This window comes from Anomaloglossus baeobatrachus, chromosome 6 (genome assembly GCF_048569485.1).
Source record: "Anomaloglossus baeobatrachus isolate aAnoBae1 chromosome 6, aAnoBae1.hap1, whole genome shotgun sequence".
NCBI lineage: Eukaryota > Metazoa > Chordata > Amphibia > Anura > Aromobatidae > Anomaloglossus > Anomaloglossus baeobatrachus.
In genome coordinates this window covers 566,886,668-566,905,563 of record NC_134358.1, presented here as the reverse complement: position 1 = coordinate 566,905,563, position 18,896 = coordinate 566,886,668, and the positions used below count along the sequence as shown (strand labels likewise).

The 18,896-nt window shown below is 45.1% G+C and overlaps 2 protein-coding genes across 6 annotated transcripts in view; one reads left to right on the top strand and one right to left on the bottom strand.

Moving 5' to 3' along the window:
- Positions 1-18,896, top strand: part of LOC142243665 (uncharacterized) — a 56,139-nt gene that overhangs the window by 27,020 nt on the left and 10,223 nt on the right. Inside the window, exon 1 of one of the 2 annotated variants that reach the window (XM_075315795.1) lies at positions 13,495-13,779. The exons of the other annotated variant lie outside the window; for it this stretch is intronic. Coding sequence (XP_075171910.1) covers positions 13,687-13,779 — 93 coding nt within the window. The 5' untranslated portion in view covers positions 13,495-13,686. Of the gene's footprint in view, positions 1-13,494; positions 13,780-18,896 lie in introns of those variants that run through there. 2 annotated transcript variants of the gene reach the window in all.
- The window catches only part of LOC142243671 (HEPACAM family member 2-like), a 57,181-nt gene continuing 42,086 nt past the window's right edge, over positions 3,802-18,896 (bottom strand). The window contains exons 1-3 of one of the 4 annotated variants that reach the window (XR_012724391.1): positions 11,973-13,793; positions 11,241-11,432; positions 3,802-4,718 (exon numbers count right to left, since the gene is read on the bottom strand). Coding sequence is in view for 1 of the 4 variants with exons in the window: in XM_075315808.1 (XP_075171923.1) it covers positions 4,704-4,718 (15 nt within the window). In the remaining 3 variants the exon portion in view is untranslated. Of the gene's footprint in view, positions 4,719-11,240; positions 13,794-18,896 lie in introns of those variants that run through there. The other 3 variants (XR_012724390.1, XR_012724392.1, XM_075315808.1) reach the window with 3 other exon arrangements.

Here is an 18,896-nt window from a genome sequence, read left to right as displayed (position 1 = left end):
GCTCTCCCTATTTGTACGGTATGTGTTGTGTGTAGGGTATGTGTAATGACCGTAGGTCCGAAGAGAATCCAGTGGGTCACAAACCGAGACAGAGGCAGAAATAAACAAGGGTTCCTTTACTGGGTTGAGAATTAGGCTATGTGCCCACGGGAGCTCGTACCTGCGAATATATCCACAGGTACGGCCACAGGTTTCCCGCAGCAGCTCTCCAGAATCTGCAGCTATACATAGCTGCGGGATTCTAGCGGAATTGTTGCGGTAAACCTGCGGATATTCATGCGATTTACCTGCGGAACTCCCAGCCTCTATCTCCATAGTGGAGGGCCGGGATTTCCGCAGGTAAATCCGCAGGAACAATTGACATGCAGTTATGTGCGGCTGCAGGACATCCGCAGCATATTCCGCAGCCACACATTCTGCAGCGTGGACACAGCACTCCCCATGTCCCATAGGGTAACATGGGGAGTGTCTGTACTTGCTGAAACCTGCGGATTTATCTAGAAAATCCAGATAAATCTGCAAGTTTTCCGCGGCAAAATCTGCAAGAGCAAGCTCCCGTGGGCACATAGCCTTAGAGTATGATTCAAAATAAATAATGATTGACTTAAGAACCCCTCAAAGCACCATAAAAGTGAAATTAACACAATCAGCTTTTAGCCGGAATCAATGCGCCGATCTCAGAGTTCCCGGGTTATGTATATTACCTCAGGAAACGGGAATAAATTTACCTACTCACCAGGTTGAACAAAGAAAAACAATTAACTATAAAGGCAAGCGGTGTAAATCCAATGGGGGCATCTGAGGGAACCTCTGAGGTGGCGCACTGAGTACAACTTATCACCACTAATAACAAAGCCTTACATTTTACCAACGTTTGTTTTACACTGAACAAAGGGATACCCGGGTATCTTAAAACTATGGTACCGTTAACTTCAAGGGAAGTTTCACACAGGCCTGTGGTCAGAGTCTGCTGTATAAAATTCCAAAGAAGGAAGAAAAAGGAAACACAAAAATCTTCTTCTTGCTCGGAGGATGTCTTCACCCCAGTCCTGTCACGCAGGGACCCTGGACGTAGTCGAATTTAGCCAATTACTCCACACAGAACACGGTCTCAGGCCCACAGCTTTGTAGTAATCCTTAGACAGAACACAGGCTTCCCCGGTCCAGAGAACAGCCCTCCCCTCAGGAAACTGGAGCTCCTGTCTCTCACACAACACGGTCCAATTTCTTCAGCACAGCTCCTGGTTCTTTTGCGAGGAAAAGATAATGAAGAAAAGAAAAAAAAAAAAAGTCTCCAACAGTCTCTCTGATCTCTTTCTGTTTTCAGACTGTTTTTAGCCCGCAGTCACACAACTGTCTCTCTCCGGCAGCCCGGCCTCAGCACACTTTCTCTGAGGTAACTCTTGCATCTACAGGGTCTCTGACCCAAAACCCTGCTGATCATCAGTGCAGGCAGAACTCACAGGGTCCTACTGCGCTGCTGACACAATCACATTTCAGACTCTCACATATGTGTTACATGTGTACGGTATGTTAGTATGCTTTGTGTGTACAGCATGAGTTGTGTGTACGGTATGTGTTACACGTGTACATTAAGTCTTTTGTGTGTACGGTATATGTTATGTTTGTATGGGATGTGTTATGTGATGTGTGTACAGTATTTTCCGTGTATGGTATGTGTTTTATGTGTACTGAATGTGTTTTGTGTGTACGGGATGTCTTGTGTGTCTGGGATATATTTCATAAGTTCTCCTAGGTTTCCTTGAGGTGTATGGAATGATCTACAGGGATAGAAGCATAAAAACCGTTATTGTGGAGTAAAACTGCTTTGAGATTTCTTTTTGAAGAATCTATAAAAAGACGCCATTGCGCTGAATTATATGGGATTTTGAATTGACCCATGAAACCTTCGACATTGAGGCAATGAACCAGCTTGTCTTACTGGGCAAAGTAAGGAACAAACTCCTTTTCGTAATGTCTGAACCATGAAAAGGCACTCCTGGCAACAATAAATTCTTGCTTTTTGAGCCTTGATACAAGTAACTCAGCGGCATCTTTGCGAAGATTCAAGTCTCTTACCAAATCATTCATCTCCTGGGAAAAGTTTTGGTTTTGTATCATCTTCTATATCAAAACTTGATTATCATTTGGTTCAGGTATAACCCCACCTTCATCCGAGTTAATTATCTCTTCCAAGGTAGCAGGGGCCTTTGGTACTGGTATATCTGTGCCATGGGCGATGGGATAAATTACTGAGTGAAGATTAGGGTATGAAATGAAAGGCATCCATTTTGAATTATACCTTCACATCGCATGAACAAAAGTAACAATCGTCACTATGGTTCTTTTGCCATACCATAGGAATCCCATAACCGAAAGCTTTTTTTCTTACCCTTGAACCAATTTCGAACCAATTTCGGAGGTTCTCAACACACCATTTGCACACTTTATCAAGCTTGATCTTGATTTCCAAACTTTAGTTGAAGTATACTTTTTTCACAAAGTCTGTAATATTCAGCTGTTTCTTCAATGCTGTATATTCACCACAAATGTAACAGAAACTGTCAGGTGACTTAATACACTTCCACTGAGCCATAATGGTAATTTTGGGAAACACAGTTGAATAATGACGAGCTAACACGAACTGAGATGAAAAAGTGTAAACAGGCGAGAACCAAGAAAAAACAAGCCTGGGCATGTCCCAGCCCATGTGTTCAGCTTGCAACATATTGATGCTGATTTCATTAGCTCACTCTGAAAGTTCTTTTCTTTGAAAGTTATATTTTTTGGCATTGTATATCTTGAATGCACTGATGTGAATTAATAGTAATTTTGACTTTAAATTTTGGTAAAAACCCTAAGTTCAAAAATTTACTAAATTTGAAAAAATTTTTGCATTCTGTGGCAAATCCTGACATCCAGGAATATTTTCAGTTTTGTTTTTTTTTTTCCATTTTCAGCACACCAAACTGCTTTCTGGTTGCGCACCTGTGTTATTCTCACGAGTTGTCAGAGCTCTGCTCTCCCTATTTGTACGGTATGTGTTGTGTGTAGGGTATGTGTAATGACCGTAGGTCCGAAGAGAATCCAGTGGGTCACAAACCGAGACAGAGGCAGAAATAAACAAGGGTTCCTTTACTGGGTTGAGAATTAGGCTATGTGCACACGGGAGCTCGTACCTGCGTATATATCCGCAGGTACGGCCGCAGGTTTCCCGCAGCAGCTCCCCAGAATCCGCAGCTATACATAGCTGTGGGAGTCCAGCGGAATTGTTGCGGTAAACCTGCGGATAATCATGCGATTTACCTGCGGAACGCCAGGCCTCTATCTCCATATTGGAGGGCCGGGATTTCTGCAGGTAAATCCACAGGAACAATTGACATGCAGTTATGTGCGGCTGCGGGACATCCGCAGCATGGGACATCCGCAGCATATTCCGCAGCGTGGACACAGCACTCCCCATGTCCCATAGGGTAACATGGGGAGTGTCTGTACTTGCTGAAACCTGCGGATTTATCTAGAAAATCCAGATAAATCCGCAGGTTTTCCGCGACAAAATCCGCAGGAGCAAGCTCCCATGGGCACATAGCCTTAAAGTATGATTCAAAATAAATAATGATTGACTTAAGAACCCCTCAAAGCACCACAAAAGTGGAATTAACACAATCAGCTTTTAGCCGGAATCAATGCTGTTAGGTTGACCATGGGTCACAACTGTTGCCAGCGATGACCAAATGCGGAGAGGGTCCCAGTCACCCCCGAGCGCTTCCCTTAACCTTAATGAGATACAGACAAAGACTGGTATCTGCACATAAGGCAAGAGTGTGCGCTCTGAACTAAAGTTTATTACACATACAGGTTTTTATCAAGCTAATAGGGGCGTAGCTGTGTCGTGTACAAAAGCATAAGTTTCGTTTCTCAGCAAAGCATAAGTAAGTTTCATTTCTCAGCAAAGCATAAGTTTATCTGTCCTTGGCAGAACATAAGTTTATCTGTCCTTGGCTCTTCGCAGCATCTAGAGCGTAGATGGGTCGGTTTGTGCTCTTTGCAAGCGGCGTGGGTGTTTATCTATTCAATTGTTTAACTCTTTCCTCACAATTTCCCCTTTGGCGTGCGTAATGGGACTGGATCCTATCGAGAAGCTGGAATAGCAGGCTGGTCACCGGATGCTGTCCAAGCCGCAGGTTGCCTGGGGGTGTGAAGTCTTCAAATCCACATCCGTCCTCCGGGTACTGAGCCTGCATACCTCCCGATAAGAGCCACATCATAATACGCCAAGGTGATTCTATGGGAAAGAGTAGAAAAAAGTATATGTTAGTAATTATTCAGCACCAATATGAAATTTCTATCTTTCCATTTTTTCACGCAGAAGGAAAACAAAGCCATTAACAATTTAAACACTACATAGGCCACTAATAGACAGAGTAGCACTTGGAATACTGATTGCAGTATCCCCATTGGAACACCTCCTATTCCCTTAAACCAGTTTGCGGGGTTGAACATTAGGACCTAGGAAGGAGGTACACATAGAAATACTTATCAGCAGTATTAGGCCTTCTTGCAGTGACTGGCATGGACCCATGTCGATCTTTCCTCTAGTTTGACGGAGGTTGGTGTGGTCAGCTGGACAGTCAAAGGTCCTTCGAATCGTGGCTCGAGGGTCTTTCTCACGTGCTTCTTCAGGTAGACCTGGTCACCAGGTTTTAGGGAGTGGGTTCCTGGAACGGTATCAGGATAGAGAGGTAGAGAAGAATAGACCCTTTGGTGGGTTTCAGTTAGTTTCTGCTGCAGGGAAATAACATAAGATATTAGGCTATCATATTGCAGTTGTAATTCCTGCGGGAAGTAGCATCCTAATCTGGGTGCACCTCCAAAAAGTATTTTGAATGGTGAGAGCCTGTGCTTTCCCTGCAGGGTGGTCCTTATAGAGTTAAAAGCTTTAGAGTTCCATTTATCCTTTCCACTTTCCCTGATGACTGTGGGTGGTAAGGTGTGTGTAAGGCTGACTGAATGCCTAACAGGGAACAGGTATTCTGGAAAATTTGTCCAGTAAAATGGGTACCTCGGTCTGACTCTATGACTTCGGGGAGTCCAAACCGGGGTACCAGCTTACAGGCCAATTTCTTTGCTGTGATTTTGGCCATGGCTGAGCTGACAGGGTAGGCCTCTGGCCATCCTGAGAAGAGGTCTACACAGACAAGTACGTATTCGTAGATGCCATGTCTTGGCAGTTGGATATAGTCTATTTGTACTCTTTGGAATGGGGCAAACGTCTTTGGCATTTGTCTTTGCGGGGTTTTTGTTAGTTGGCCTGGATTATGCTGTTGACAGATGTGACAAGCTTTTATTCTCTGGGAGGCATACTGTCTGAACCCGGGGGCTACCCAATGAGGTTGCATCTGGTTCATGATTGAATTTGTGCTACCGTGCGTAGGGTAGTGGAGTATTTGGAAAATGGCAGGGAACCAACTGCGTGACAGGACAGAAAGTCCGTTTTGGCGCCAAATCCCCTCCACTTTTTGTGCCCCCTTGGCCCGCCATCTGGCCTTTTCTTCCTCAGAGGCGTTTTCCTGTGTCTCAGAGAGGTTATGCGTTTTTTCCTCTGTCGTTGACACTGTTTTCGTCTCCTTCAAAGGGAGTAAGGCTGCTTGTTTGGTCGGCCAAGTGATTTCCCCTAGCCTCGGGTGTTTGGGCCTTGGTGTGGGCAATAACCTTTATGATTGCCAACTGCTTTGGTTTCAAGGCTACTTCCATTAGTTTTTTTTACTGAGGCTCCATGTCTGATGGGATTTCCTGCCGCTGTGAGGAAGCTTGCCAGATAGTGCCAAAATCGTGCACAATGCCGTGTGCATAGGTCCGTGTAGATGTTTGCTGTTCGTTCTTCCAGAAACTCAATTGCCCAGATAAGGGCGAGAAGTTCTGCTTCTTGGGCAGATATGTGCGGAGGTAGTGGCTGCCTGGTTATGACTTCATGTAGGGTTACTACCACAAATCCGGTGTGAAATTTGCCTGTTTCGTCGGCATATCTACTACCATCTACAAAAAGTTCGAAGTCTGGATTTGCAAGTGGTGTTGTTTGAATATTGTGCTGGGGCTTCGCCTCATGTTGGATGAGTTCTTGACAATCATGGTCAAATGGTGTGTTGTTACGTTTGTCACTCTCTTCCTCTGTCCCCCCTTCTAAACTGGTGAAGATCAGAAGATCAGCAAGGTTTAGACTGGTAACTCGAGCGAATTAGATGTTAGGGGGTAGTAACAGCGCACATTGAAGTCTGACTTGTCTTGCCATGGATAGGTGTTTCAGCTGCACTTGGTTGAGAACAGCATAGATATCATGGCTGGTAAGGATGGTGGTTGGGAAATAGAGTGAGATTTTGGATGCTTTCGGCAGTATGTTTGAAACTGCTGTGATTGCTCGGACACAGGTTGGTGCTGCTCTGTTGACGGTGTCGAGTTGAGAGGAGTAGTACCCGATTATATGATGTTTTTCTGTCTTCTGGGTGAGTACTCCAACGGCAAATCCTTGAAGCTCTGCTATGAACAGGTAAAAGTTGAGATCGTAATTTGGTAGTGCCAAAGCAGGAGCATCAATCACTAGTTCCTTGAGCTGTTGGAAGCTTTGTCGAGCTTCTTCTGTAAGGAAGAATGGAACATTCTTGGTGCAATCATATAATGGTTGCATGAGTAATGACGCATTGGGAATCCATTGTCTGCAGAATGATATTAGTCCTAAAAATCCTCTTAGTTGTTTTAGGTTCCCAGGGATGCTTGCTTTCCTGATTACCGTATTTTTCGCTTTATAAGACGCACCGGAATATAAGACGCACCCCAAACTTAGACATAAAAAAGGTAAAAAAAAGAAAAATGGGGTCCGTCTTATACTCCGGTGTTCTCTTACCGGAGGGGGGCAGCAGTGGTGGTGAAGCGGGGTCACAGGAGGCACAGGTTGTGCTGGCAGGCGCGGCAGGTCAGTGGCAGCGGGGTCCGTGGTTGCAGGTGCCGTGGTTGCAGGCGCGGTGGCGTCCGCGGTGGCAGGATCCGTGGGGTCCGTGGTGGCGGCAGCAGCCGTGGCGTGTGAGCCGTGCAGCAGGCCGGTGCAGTGAGTGTCCGCGGTCCCGGTTCAGTGGTGGCAGCGGCGGCGGCAACTGCTCAGTGGTGGCAGCGGCAGGGACTGCTCAGTGGTGGCAGCGGCAGGGACTGCTCAGTGGTGGCGTGTGTCCGCGGTCCCGGTTCAGTGGTGGCAGCGGCGGCGGCGGCTCAGTGGTGGGAGCGGCGGCAACTGCTCAGTGGTGGCAGCGGCAGGGACTGCTCAGTGGTGGCGTGTGTCCGCGGTCCCGGTTCAGTGGTGGCAGCGGCGGCTCAGTAGTGGGAGCGGCGGCGACGGCTCAGTGGTGGAGTGTGTCCGCGGTCCCGATTCAAGTAATGGCGCCCGGAGCGACGCATGCGCAGATGGAGCTCTCATCCAAGGGCTCCATCTGCGCACGCGCTGACTCCCGGAGCAGCGCGTGCGCAGATGGAGCTCTCATCCAAGAGCTCCACCGGCGCCATCATTTGAAAGTGGGACCGCGGACAACTGGTAAGCTGCACAGCCGCCCGCCCCGCATGCACAGAGTGGCAGCCAGCAGGCTGCCCGCCCACCCCGCGTACAAGCCGCCGGGTACCTGTGCTTGCGTGCGGTGGCAGCCGGGTACCCATGGCTGTGTGCGGGCGGCAGATGGGTGACTGTGTGAGGGCGGCAGCCGAGTACCTGCACGGGCACCCGACTGCCGCTCGCACACAGCACCCGGCTGCCGCCCGCACACAGCCATGGGTACCCGTCTGCCACCGCATGCAAGCACAGGTACCTGGCTGCCGACCCCACACAGCACCCGCTGCCGCCCGTACACAGCCACGGGTACCCGGCTGCCGCTGCATGCAAGTACAGGTACCCGGGCGCTTGCATGCAGCCACAGGCACCCGCCCGATCGCCTCAGACAGGACCCCCCCCCCCCCGCTACCGCTTTATAAGACGCACCCCCCATTTTCCTCCCAAAATTTGGGGAGGAAAAGTGCGTCTTATAAAGCGAAAAATACGGTACTTCTTGTCTGTCCGGGCTGAGATGTTTTTGTCCTGCAGAGAGATAATGACCCAGAAAAGTGACCTTTGCCTTGCAGAATTGTAACTTGTCCTTACTCGCTTTGCATCCTGATTCTGCTAGGAAGATTAGAAGACTTATTGAGGCTTTTTTACATTCTTCTTCGCTTGGACAGCAAAGTAGTAGGTCATCCACGTACTGGAGAAGGATACAGTGGTCAGGGGGCTGCCAGCCTTGAAGGACACTACTCATAGCCTGAGTATATAGAGTAGGGAAATGCTGCATCCCTTGTGGTAGCCTTGTCCACATGTATTGGTTTTGTTTATGCGTGAATGCAAAGAGGTCTTGACATGCTGTATCCAAAGGTACCGAAAAAAAAGCGTTGGCAAGATCTATGACCGTGTAATGGGTAGAAGTAGCCGGTACCTGTGTAAGTAGAGTATGTGGGTTAGGAACAAATTGGAGTGAGGGGCTCCAGTATTGAGTTTACTGCCCTTAAATCGTGTACCATGCGGTACGTAACTGAGTCACCTTTCTTCACCTGTTTCTTCTTGACAGGAAATAGCGGAGTATTGTATGGAGACTTAGTAGTTCTGAGAGCTCCCGACTTCACTAGTTCTTTTATTTGGTGATCCAGGGCGGCTTCCTGTTTAGCGTTAAGAAGATATTGTCTTAACTGTGGTGGTGTAATTCCAGGTTTGACTGATACTTTTACGGGGGCACGGGTAGTGTGCCGAGGTCAGTTTTTGATGTAGACCAGAGTTTTGCGGGAACTTGGAGAAGTACTGGGTCCGTGTTTGCTTCCTGTGTGGCATCAATTTCTAGTCGATCTTCGATCATCTGAATGGTGCACAGGACTTCTTCTGGAATATCTTCCGGAATTCGCAGGACAGCGGAACCATCTTCGTTATAGACAATCTGAGCTGGTAATCTTGATAATACATCTGCTCCCATTAGGGCTGTAGACTGTCATGGGGACACTAAAAATTTGGACACGAATATGTGTGGTCCCAGTTTCACCTTTAATGGATGTGTTATTGAGATTAACTGGGCTTGTCCATCAAAACCGGAGACTATAGTAGTCTCGGGCGAGATGGAGTCTTCAGGTACCAGGTCCCTGGGGACTACGGAGCGTGAGGCTCCCGAGTCCACCAGAGCCCTTATTTCCTTGTTACCAATTTGAAGGGGGAAGTGTATAAACGGACCTTTGGCATCCCTATCCCGTGGTGTCCCAAGTCAGGCAGTCTTTTCTTCGTGACTCTCGGGTTGGTTTTGAATATCCCTCTTTTTCTTTCTACAGTCTCTGATCACATGTCCTTTTATCCCACAATAGTAGCAGGTCGGTCCTTTTCTTCTTGTGACTTCTGGCTGACTGTCGACTGCCGCTATGACAACTTTCTTGGTCTTTTTATCCTTTGCGTCAATTTCTAAACCACTTGCTTTATTGACTTGAAGATCTATGTCCTCCATGTTTCTCCATTCGCGACAGCACGCTTTCAACCTATATGCCTGAGGTGCATGTATTCCATCCATGAAGGATCTTACCATGAGGCGACCTATTGCACCCGCTTGTAAGTCCAGCCCTTCATCTGCGAATGACTGCATCAATCTATAGTAAAATTAACTGACATTTTCTACAGGACCTTGGTGCACTGGTCCCATTGTGCCCTTATTCCTTTGCTCGTGGGCACAGAAAAGGTTGAGTGTTGTCATAAAATCTTGTCCGGATACCACAGTCCGAGTGTCGTCTGGAACATTCCATGCTAGATGGGCAGTAAGTTTGGCATACATTTCAGGAGACATTTTGACTCTACATAAACCCTCCATGTCCAACCAAGTGCTCCGGTAAGAGACCTGTATTTGGTCCAAGTAACGTGAAAAACTGACAGGGTTTTGAGTCGGGTCAGGGGTATTTTGCAGGAAAGCCATCTGTTTGTCAGGAGTCCAGGGTACGTATACATCATACGCACAGGGAATTGGATCTCTGGGAGCATCTGGATGTGCTGGGTCAACGGGTGGTGTTATGAGGGCTCTTCTTTCTATTACGGGATGAAGAGGCGCTGGTACTGTGCCTTGTTTATAATGTGGGGTTCCACAAGCCATGCATGTTTCCCTCCAATCCGGGTTTTGTTGGCCACAATTGATGCAGGTCCATCCCTGGGATCCTGCTGTTTGTGGAGTCGTTATGTGAGTAGTCGACGGGTACGGGGGAGGCTCAAGATCCTTATTAGCTTTTCTCTCAATTTCTTCCCATGTTTCTGATTCTTCATGGTATATCCAACCTTGATCGTGGGCTGTTTTTGCCATGTCAGAAAGAGTTCTGACCACTTCGGTCCATGATTTGTCTCCTATTACGCCAGCTCTGGTAGTTCTTATCTTGCCCAATTGGTTGGGGTCTAGTTGGTCCTTCCCCTTCAATCCAAATGTTTTAAAAACCTCCCTGGACTGACTAGTTATGCTTTTCCCATGGTAGCACGTAATGAGATGCGGCAGGGTGCATCCAACTCTGTCCTTTGATGTTCCTTAACCCATTCTCAATCTATTTTCATCAGCTTTTAGACCCTTAAACGTCCCTTGGACTAAAATCCCCTATCTTGGAAGTACCCGGAGGCTGACTCCTTTTTCTGTATTCCTACTTAAGGTGGGGTCCTAACTTTGTTTAGAGAGGGCTCAGTATGGAGAATGGTCCTGGGGTACCCTTCTTATGGTGAGGATATATTCTATATCAGATAAAAACGGAAAACAAGGCTATCCCACCTAACACCAGGATGGTGAACATCACTCCAAAAGACAGAACAGACACACTATTGTCTTAGCAACACTCACTCACGTGAGGGCCTATGAAGTTGGTTATCTGGTTCATCCCAAGGTGGTTTTAGCACTGGCACTGGTCCCACTGCACTTGCTCCGGAACCCAAAGGTGTCCGGCCTGGCCCTGGGCGCACAGTTTTAGCCTGGAGGAACCAGATGTTACCAACTTCTCTGATCTATGACAGACGACAAGGACAAAAGCACATAAAAGCATCTACTGGCAAGAGTTCTTTCAGAGTTCAGTAGTGACCCGCCAATTACCCAGTTTCTACTCACAGTGTCCCTCTTACAGCGGTGAGGAAAGAGGAGGACAGAGATGGGGAGCAAAAGAGCAGAAAGAATTTCAACTCTTACCTGGCCAGGTGTTTCTGGTCCCCACGTCTGGTCTCCTCATCCTCGGGATGGCAAGACGGTCCACTGGATTCTGGCGTATGCGTGGGTCCCTGTTCGGGCGCCAGAAATGTTAGGTTGACCATGGGTCACAACTGTTGCCAGCGAAGACCAAATGCGGAGAGGGTCCCGGTCACCCCCTCGGCTTCCCTTAACCTTAATGAGATACAAAGACTGGTATCTGCACATAAGGCAAGAGTGTGCGCTCTGAACTAAAGTATATTACACATACATGTTTTTATCAAGCTAATAGGGGCATAGCTGTGTTGTGTACAAAAGTATAAGTTTCGTTTCTCAGCAAAGCATAAGTTTCATTTCTCAGCAAAGCATAAGTTTATCTGTCCTTGGCAGAACATAAGTTTATCTGTCCTTGGCTCTTCTCAGCGTCTAGAGCGTAGATGGGTCGGTTTGTGCTCTTTGCAAGCGGCGTGGGTGTCTATTCAATTTTGTTTAACTCTTTCCTCACAATGCGCTGATCTCAGAGGTCCTGGGTTATGTATATTACCTCAGGAAACAGGAATAAATTTACCTACTCACCAGGTTGAACAAAGAAAAACAATTAACTATAAAGGTAAGCGGTGTAAATCCAATGGGGGCATCTGAGGGAACCTCTGAGATGGCGGAACCTCTGAGATGGCGGAACCTCTGAGATGGCGCACTGAGTATAACTTATCACTACTAATAACAAAGCCTTACATTTTACCAACGTTGGTTTTACACTGAACAAAGGGATACCCGGGTATCTTAAAACTATGGTACCGTTAACTTCAAGGGAAGTTTCACACAGGCCTATGGTCTGAGTCTGCTGTATATAATTCCAAAGAAGGAAGAAAAAGGAAACACAAAAATCTTCTTGCTCTGAGGATGTCTTCACCCCAGTACTGTCACGCAGGGACCCTGAACGTAGTCGATATTAGCCAATTACTCCACACAGAACACGGTCTCAGGCCCACAGCTCTGTAGTAATCCTCAGACACAACACAGGCTTCCCCGGTCCAGAGAACTGCCCTCCCCTCAGGAAACTGGAGCTCCTGTCTCTCACACAACACGGTCCAATTTCTTCAGCACCGCTCCTGGTTCTTTTGTGAGGAAAAGGTAATGAGGAAAAAAAAAATAGTCTTCAATAGTCTCTCTAATCTCTTTCTCTTTTCAGACTGTTTTTTAGCCCGCAGTCACACAACTGTCTCTCTCCGGCAGCCCGGCCTCAGCACACTTTCTCTGAGGTAACTCTTGCATCTACAGGGTCTCTGACCCAAAACCCTGCTGATCATCAGTGCAGGCAGAACTCACAGGGTCCTACTGCACTGCGGACACAATCACATTTCAGACTCTCACATATGTGTTACATGTGTACGGTATGTTAGTATGCTTTGTGTGTACAGCATGAGTTGTGTGTACGGTATGTGTTACACATGTACATTAAGTCTTTTGTGTGTACGGTATGTGTTATGTTTGCATGGGATGTGTTATGTGTGTTCGGTATGTGATGTGTGTACAGTATTTTCCGTGTATGGTATGTGTTTTATGTGTACTGAATGTGTTTTGTGTGTACGGGATGTCTTGTGTGTCTGGGATATATTTCGTGTGTTTGGAATGTTACGTGTGTCCAAGATATGTTACCTGTGTTTGTTATGTGTTGCATGTATATGGTATGTGTGTTGTGTTTATGGCATGTGATTTGTACAGTATGATTTGTGCATGTGTTACGTATGTACAGTGTGTGTTTTGTATGTCGGGATGTGTTTTGTGTGTACGGGATGTGTTTTGTGTGTACAGTATGTGTTGCTTGTCTCCGGTATGATTTGTGTATGTGTTTTGTGTCTCCGGTATGTGTTTTATGTGTACAGGATGTGTTACATGTGTCCAGGATGTGTTTTGTGTGTACGGCATTATTTGTGCATGTGTTTTGTATCTCCGGTATGTGTTTTGTATCTCCGGTATGTGTTACATGTGTCCGATATGTGTTGCGTGTCTCCGGTATGATTTGTGTATGTTTTCTGTGTAAGGCATTATTTGTGTATGTGTTTTGTGTGTACAGGATGTGTTTTGTGTGTACGGTATGCGTTGCATGTCTCCGGTATGATTTGTGTATGTATTTTGTGTGTCCGCTATGTGTGGTGGTCGCACAGATCTGCTGTGTGTTGCAGTGAGAGGAGGGAGCGGAGCTAGGGGGTGGAGCGCAGCACAGGGTGATGAGGAGGAGGGGGTGAGCAGAGCAGCATCTCTTGATGTCAGGCTGAGGGAGGAACTTCCTGCTTCCTTTCCTGCAGCTCACTGAAGGTTTTTTTCAGGCCTATTCTCGGCTGTGGGGTATTTGTGGTCGCAGCCTCGGTTCATGGCGTTAGAGGAGAAGCTCTCGGCCGCCGTCAGGTTGTCTTAAGCAGGCGACAGCCCCCGGTTTGGCTCCCACATGATCTGCTCGGTGACAGCTGGAGACAGGCTGAGCCTCTCGTCCACCCGGCGAGAGCTAGAGAAGCCCCTACCGGAGGGAGACGCTGCGCAGGTACCGCAGTTGGGGGTGACGTCTGTGGGGTGGCATGTCCGGGGACACGTGTCAGCTCGTCACTGGTGATCCGTTATATAGCGCCAACATATGCTGCAGCACACGCATGCTGTCACTCGGGGGTCTCTGCAGTCACTACCTGCAACAAAAATACCTAAAATACTAATAAATCCGTCAGTTTTTCATTAGTTGCAGCATCTCGCTGAGCTGAGGATTAGATTTATCACCTTTTTCAAAGGAAATATTAGCGCCGCGTCCACTTTACTAGTGCGAATGTGAAGAGCGCTCGTCATGTCTGCGCTGATAGTAGGGACGAAAGTAACGTGAATGGTCCTGGCATTAAACACCCCACTATATATATCATGACGGATAGTCCACCATCTGGCGGTAATAATACTGACATTGCTCCTCCACAGTGGCCCAATGAGATTGACTAGACAAAGAAAGAAGATACATTTCATTGCAGCGATTTATCACTTACTAGGCTGCTTGCTGCATTTTTGATGAAATCCTTGTTTTCTCTGCTGCATGTCTACTAGTGCTCTGAATGCTGAGCTCTATATAACCCCGCCCAAAGCACTGATTGGCAGCTTTCTGTGTACACTGTGCATAAGTAGAAAGCTACCAATCAGTGGTGGGCACAAGTCCTCCAGTGATAATTTTCTGCTGATAAACAATGATTTTATTAAAACTATAGTAAGCAGTTTAGTAAGTGACACATCATTGGAGTCAGAGTCTCTGCTCCTACATCATACTGATTTCAGATTAGATAACAAAAACCTGATGACAAATTCCCTTCAAAATAGAGTTGAATACCTGTGCTTTAAAGTAAGCTAAGGAGAGGTACGTCTGTTGGTATGTGCTGAAGTGTCAGTTTTCAATTAGAACAGTGACATTCACCATTCCATTTTTAGATCCAAAATTAAATGTGAATAATATAGGGAGCTCACTACAGAGATATTTATACATCCACCACTAGGGGGAACTCACTACATACAGATTTATACAGCGACCACTAGAGGCAGTTGACTATATACATATTTATACAGCCACTAGTAGAGGGAGCTCACTACATACAGATTTATACAGCCACCACTAGAGGGAGTTCACTACATGCAGATTTATACAACCACCATTAGAAGGAGCTCACAACATGCACATTTATACAGCCACCACTAAGGGGAATTCACTACATACAAATTTATACAGCCACCAGTAGTGGAGATCACTATATACAGATTTATACAGTCACCACTAGGGGGATCTCAGTACATACAGATTTATGCAGCCACCGCTAGGGGGGGCTCAGTACATACAGATTTATGCAGCCACCACTAGGGGGGGCTCAGTACATACAGATTTATGCAGCCACCACTAGGGGGAGCTCAGTACATACAGATTTATACAGCCACCACTAGGGGGAGCTCATTACATACAGATTTATGCAGCCACCACTAGGGGGAGCTCAGTACATACAGATTTATGCAGCCACCACTAGGGGGAGCTCACTATGCTCAGTATATACAGATTTATGCAGCCACCACTAGGGGGAGCTCACTATATACAGATTTATACAAGCCACCACCATTTCAGTTTTCAAACCTTGACTTTTCATGCCTTTAAACCACACAAAGTAGTTAATAATGAACAAATCAACAGCTGGTGAAGAATTGGCTTTATTTATTTTTTACCCCATTCACCTTGCGGTTTAAGTGATTGGGGGGCTTTAGTCCTCTGCTCAGTAATATTACAGCAATATCAGGTTTATATATTCTTTAGGTTTGGCTACTATCATGCTAAAAAACACTTTTACAAAATAAATAGTTTTTTGCATCACTGAATTTTGAAGGCTATAGTTTCTTTAATTTTTTTTTATAAACAGTCATGTGAGGGCTTGTTCTTTTGTGGGATAAGTTGGAGTTTTATTGGTATCATCTTGGGCCACATCATATTTTTTTATTTCTTTTTATTTCTTTTTTTGTGAAGCAGAATCAAGAAATAATAGCAATTAAGGAATAGTTTTTTACACAATAATAAGTGTTTTCTAGAAAAAAAATAGTTTTTCCATTGCTGTGTTCTAAGAGCTATAGTTTTTTTATTTTTTTGCTGATTGAACTGTATGGCGGCTTTTTTTTTGTTTTTTTGTGGCGGGACAAGATGATGTTGTTAGTGGTGCAGTTTTTATTTACAAGTGCATCTCACTAAATTAGAATATCATCAAAAAGTTAATTTATTTCAGTAATTCAATACAAAAAGAGAAACGCATATATTATATAGAGTCATTACACACAGAGGGATCTATTCCTATATATTATATAGTCATTACACACAGAGTGATCCATTCTTATATACAGTTAGGTCCAGAAATATTTGGACAGTGACACAAGTTTTGTTATTTTAGCTGTTTACAAAAACATGTTCAGAAATACAATTATATATATAATATGGGCTGAAAGTGCACACTCCCAGCTGCAATATGAGAGTTTTCACATCCAAATCGGAGAAAGGGTTTAGGAATCATAGCTCTGTAATGCATAGCCTCCTCTTTTTCAAGGGACCAAAAGTAATTGGACAAGGGACTCTAAGGGCTGCAATTAACTCTGAAGGCGTCTCCCTCGTTAACCTGTAATCAATGAAGTAGTTAAAAGGTCTGGGGTTGATTACAGGTGTGTGGTTTTGCATTTGGAAGCTGTTGCTGTGACCAGACAACATGCGGTCTAAGGAACTCTCAATTGAGGTGAAGCAGAACATCCTGAGGCTGAAAAAAAAGAAAAAATCCATCAGAGAGATAGCAGACATGCTTGGAGTAGCAAAATCAACAGTCGGGTACATTCTGAGAAAAAAGGAATTGACTGGTGAGCATGGGAACTCAAAAAGGCCTGAGCGTCCACGGATGACAACAGTGGTGGATGATCGCCGCATACTTTCTTTGGTGAAGAAGAACCCGTTCACAACATCAACTGAAGTCCAGAACACTCTCAGTGAAGTAGGTGTATCTGTCTCTAAGTCAACAGTAAAGAGAAGACTCCATGAAAGTAAATACAAAGGGTTCACATCTAGCTGCAAACCATTCATCAATTCCAAAAATAGACAGGCCAGAGTTAAATTTGCTGAAAAACACCTCATGAAGCCAGCTCAGTTCTGGAAAAGTATTCTATGGACAGATGAGACCAAGATCAACCTGTACCAGAATGATGGGAAGAAAAAAGTTTGGAGAAGAAAGGGAACGGCACATGATCCAAGGCACTCACATCATCTGTAAAACATGGTGGAGGCAACGTGATGGCATGGGCATGCATGGCTTTCAATGGCACTGGGTCACTTGTGTTTATTGTTGATGTAACAGCAGACAAGAGTAGCCGGATGAATTCTGAAGTGTACCGGGATATACTTTCAGCTCAGAATCAGCCAAATGCCGCAAAGTTGATCGGACGGCGCTTCATAGTACAGATGGACAATGACCCCAAGCATACAGCCAAAGCTACCCAGGAGTTCATGAGTGCAAAAAAGTGGAACATTCTGCAATGGCCAAGTCAATCACCAGATCTTAACCCAATTGAGCATGCATTTCACTTGCTCAAATAAAGACTTAAGACGGAAAGACCCACAAACAAGCAAGACCTGAAGGCTGCGGCTGTAAAGGCCTGGCAAAGCATTAAGAAGGAGGAAACCCAGCGTTTGGTGATGTCCATGGGTTCCAGACTTAAGGCAGTGATTGCCTCCAAAGGATTCGCAACAAAATATTGAAAATAAAAATTTTTTTTTTGGGTTTGGTTTATTTGTCCAATTACTTTTGACCTCCTAAAATGTGGAGTGTTTGTAAAGAAATGTGACAATTCCTACAATTTCTATCAGATATTTTTGTTCAAACCTTCAAATTAAACGTTACAATCTGCACTTGAATTCTGTTGTAGAGGTTTCATTTCAAATCCAATGTGGTGGCATGCAGAGCCCAACTTGCGAAAATTGTGTCACTGTCCAAATATTTCTGGACCTAACTGTATTATATAGAGTCATTACACACAGAGGATCTATTCCTATATATTATATAGAGTCAATACACACAGAGGGATCTATTCATATATATTATATAGAGTCATTACACATAGAGGGATCTATTTCTATATATTATATAGTCATTACACACAGAGGGATCTATTCCTATATATTATATAGAGTCATTACACACAGAGTGATCTATTCCTATATATTATATAGAGTCATTACACACAGAGTGATCTATTCCTATATATTATATAGAGTCATTACACACAGAGTGATCTATTCCTATATATTATATAGTCATTACACACAGAGGATCTATTCCTATATATTATATAGAGTCAGTACACGTAGAGGGATCTATTTCTATATATTATATAGTCATTACACACAGAGGGATCTATTCCTATATATTATATAGATTTATTACACACAAAGTGATCTATTTAACGTGTTTATTATATATTATATAGAGTCATTACACACAGAGGGATCTATTCCTATATATTATATAGAGTCATTACAGACAGAGGGATCTATTCCTATATATTATAGTAGCTGTACTACCCGGCTTCGACCGGGTTAATAACTGCTGTTAACAAAATAGAATGTATTAACAAAAAATTATTCTGCACACAAAACACATAGATAGAAATGTAATTATTAAAAGGCAAAAACTAAGCTAATAGAAGCAGTTCACAACATATATTTCAACACCACAGATATTCCACACAGATTTAACTAAATTGGCCAAGTAATGTGCTCCGTCTGTCTCTTTCCAGGTCTGTCTCTTTCCCCGTCTGCCTGTCTCTGTCTGTCTCTTTTTTGTCTGTCTCTATCTCTCTGTTTCTTTCCCCATCTGTCTCTTTCTAGGTCTGTCTCTTTCCCCAGTCTGTCTCTTTCCCCGGTCTGTCTCTTTCCCCGGTCTGTCTCTTTCCCCGGTCTGTCTCCCCATCTCTTTGTCTTTTCCTGTCTGTCTCTTTCCCTGTCTGCCTGTCTGTCTCTTTCCTTGTCTGTCTCTATTTCTCTGTCTCTTTCCCCGTCTGTCTCTATCAAGGGCTGTGTCTTTCCCCATCTATCTTTGTCTGTCTCTCTGGTTGTCTCCTCCTTCCCTG